General features: G+C 24.8%; 1 protein-coding gene across 1 annotated transcript in view; it reads right to left on the bottom strand.

Moving 5' to 3' along the window:
* The window catches only part of LOC122270421 (uncharacterized), a 14,643-nt gene extending 13,892 nt beyond the window's left edge, over nt 1-751 (bottom strand). Inside the window, exon 1 of the mRNA XM_071178127.1 lies at nt 627-751. Coding sequence (XP_071034228.1) covers nt 627-687 — 61 coding nt within the window. The 5' untranslated portion in view covers nt 688-751. The remainder of the gene's footprint in view (nt 1-626) is intronic.
* Nucleotides 752-1,233: the final 482 nt, after the last annotated feature.

The following is a 1,233-nucleotide window of genomic DNA, read 5'->3' as shown; positions in this document are numbered from 1 at the left end:
TATATATATATAATAGAAACATATTTATAAACATAATATGACATATTCTATATATATATATATAAAATATGTCAAATAGTAATGCACTTTGAACTAAACTTCCTGTATTTTGAACTAAAAACTTAAAAACATTTTTAAAAAAATGAAATAGAACTAATTACATTGTTAAATATTGAATTTTTTTTAAATAAATTTTAAGCTAGATTAAAATAACAAGTAAATGGTTTCAGCCTCAAATGTCAAGCATACAAAAAAAACTGTTCTTTCTAAAAATTGGACATTAAAATTTTAAAGAGTTTTTGAGTATTATTGAACTAAAGTTCAAATATGGGTAATAATAATAACGAAATCAAACTTTCCGATTTTAACTCAATCAGATGCCATGAAGAATTGCAAACAAATTATATGTCTGCTGATTACTACTTTTCAGTTATTTTTGTGTATAAAATAATGCTGTTTTTATGACAAAGATTAATAAAGCAATGCAAAATCACACTTGCAAAATGTTAATGATAAGAATATTTTTTATCTACAGACACCATTGCCCTATTTGAAAGAAATTATTACTCAATTTAAAGATAAGGTTAAATAAATAAATAAATATTATTAAAAATATATAAACTTACATGCTTCTCCAATCAAAGAAATATTGAATCTATCTTCAGTACGTGCATTTCTATTGCCCATTTTGTTTCGTAAATCGGTATTATGATTCCCACTTAGTACAAAGTGAAAGTGAAACTAAAATGACATTTGTTTCACTTCTACATTGGTAATCGCAATTTCTTACTTGGTACTTAGGGGAAAAGTTAAGGAAATATGAAGGAGTCTCTTGACTGCAAGAGGGATTTTTCAAAGTGGTTTTGATCGTCATTTGTTTACTTGCTTTGGCTAGTCCTGTTTTAGTTCCACTGACTTTAATTTTAAAAAAAAAAAAAGAAAAAAAAACATCTTCCTTTGTTTAAGTCGGGGTGGGGGTAGTTTAAAATAAATTCGAAGTTTTATTTTTTCTCCAATCAATGGTGTTCGAAGTAAGGGGGTCTAAAAAATATTTAACCAAACATACAGCAATCAGAGTCATCTTATGAATGACTAAGAACACTAAAACATTAAATCTGATAATCTTATTTTATTGCATTATTAAATTTTTTACAAAGAAATATTTTGTGAAGAAACTATTAAAAACAATTACAATACTAGACATAAAAATAAGTTGTAAAATCATTTTAAAAA

This window comes from Parasteatoda tepidariorum, chromosome 2, assembly GCF_043381705.1.
Source record: "Parasteatoda tepidariorum isolate YZ-2023 chromosome 2, CAS_Ptep_4.0, whole genome shotgun sequence".
NCBI lineage: Eukaryota > Metazoa > Arthropoda > Arachnida > Araneae > Theridiidae > Parasteatoda > Parasteatoda tepidariorum.
This window is presented reverse-complemented; position numbering and strand designations above follow the sequence as displayed.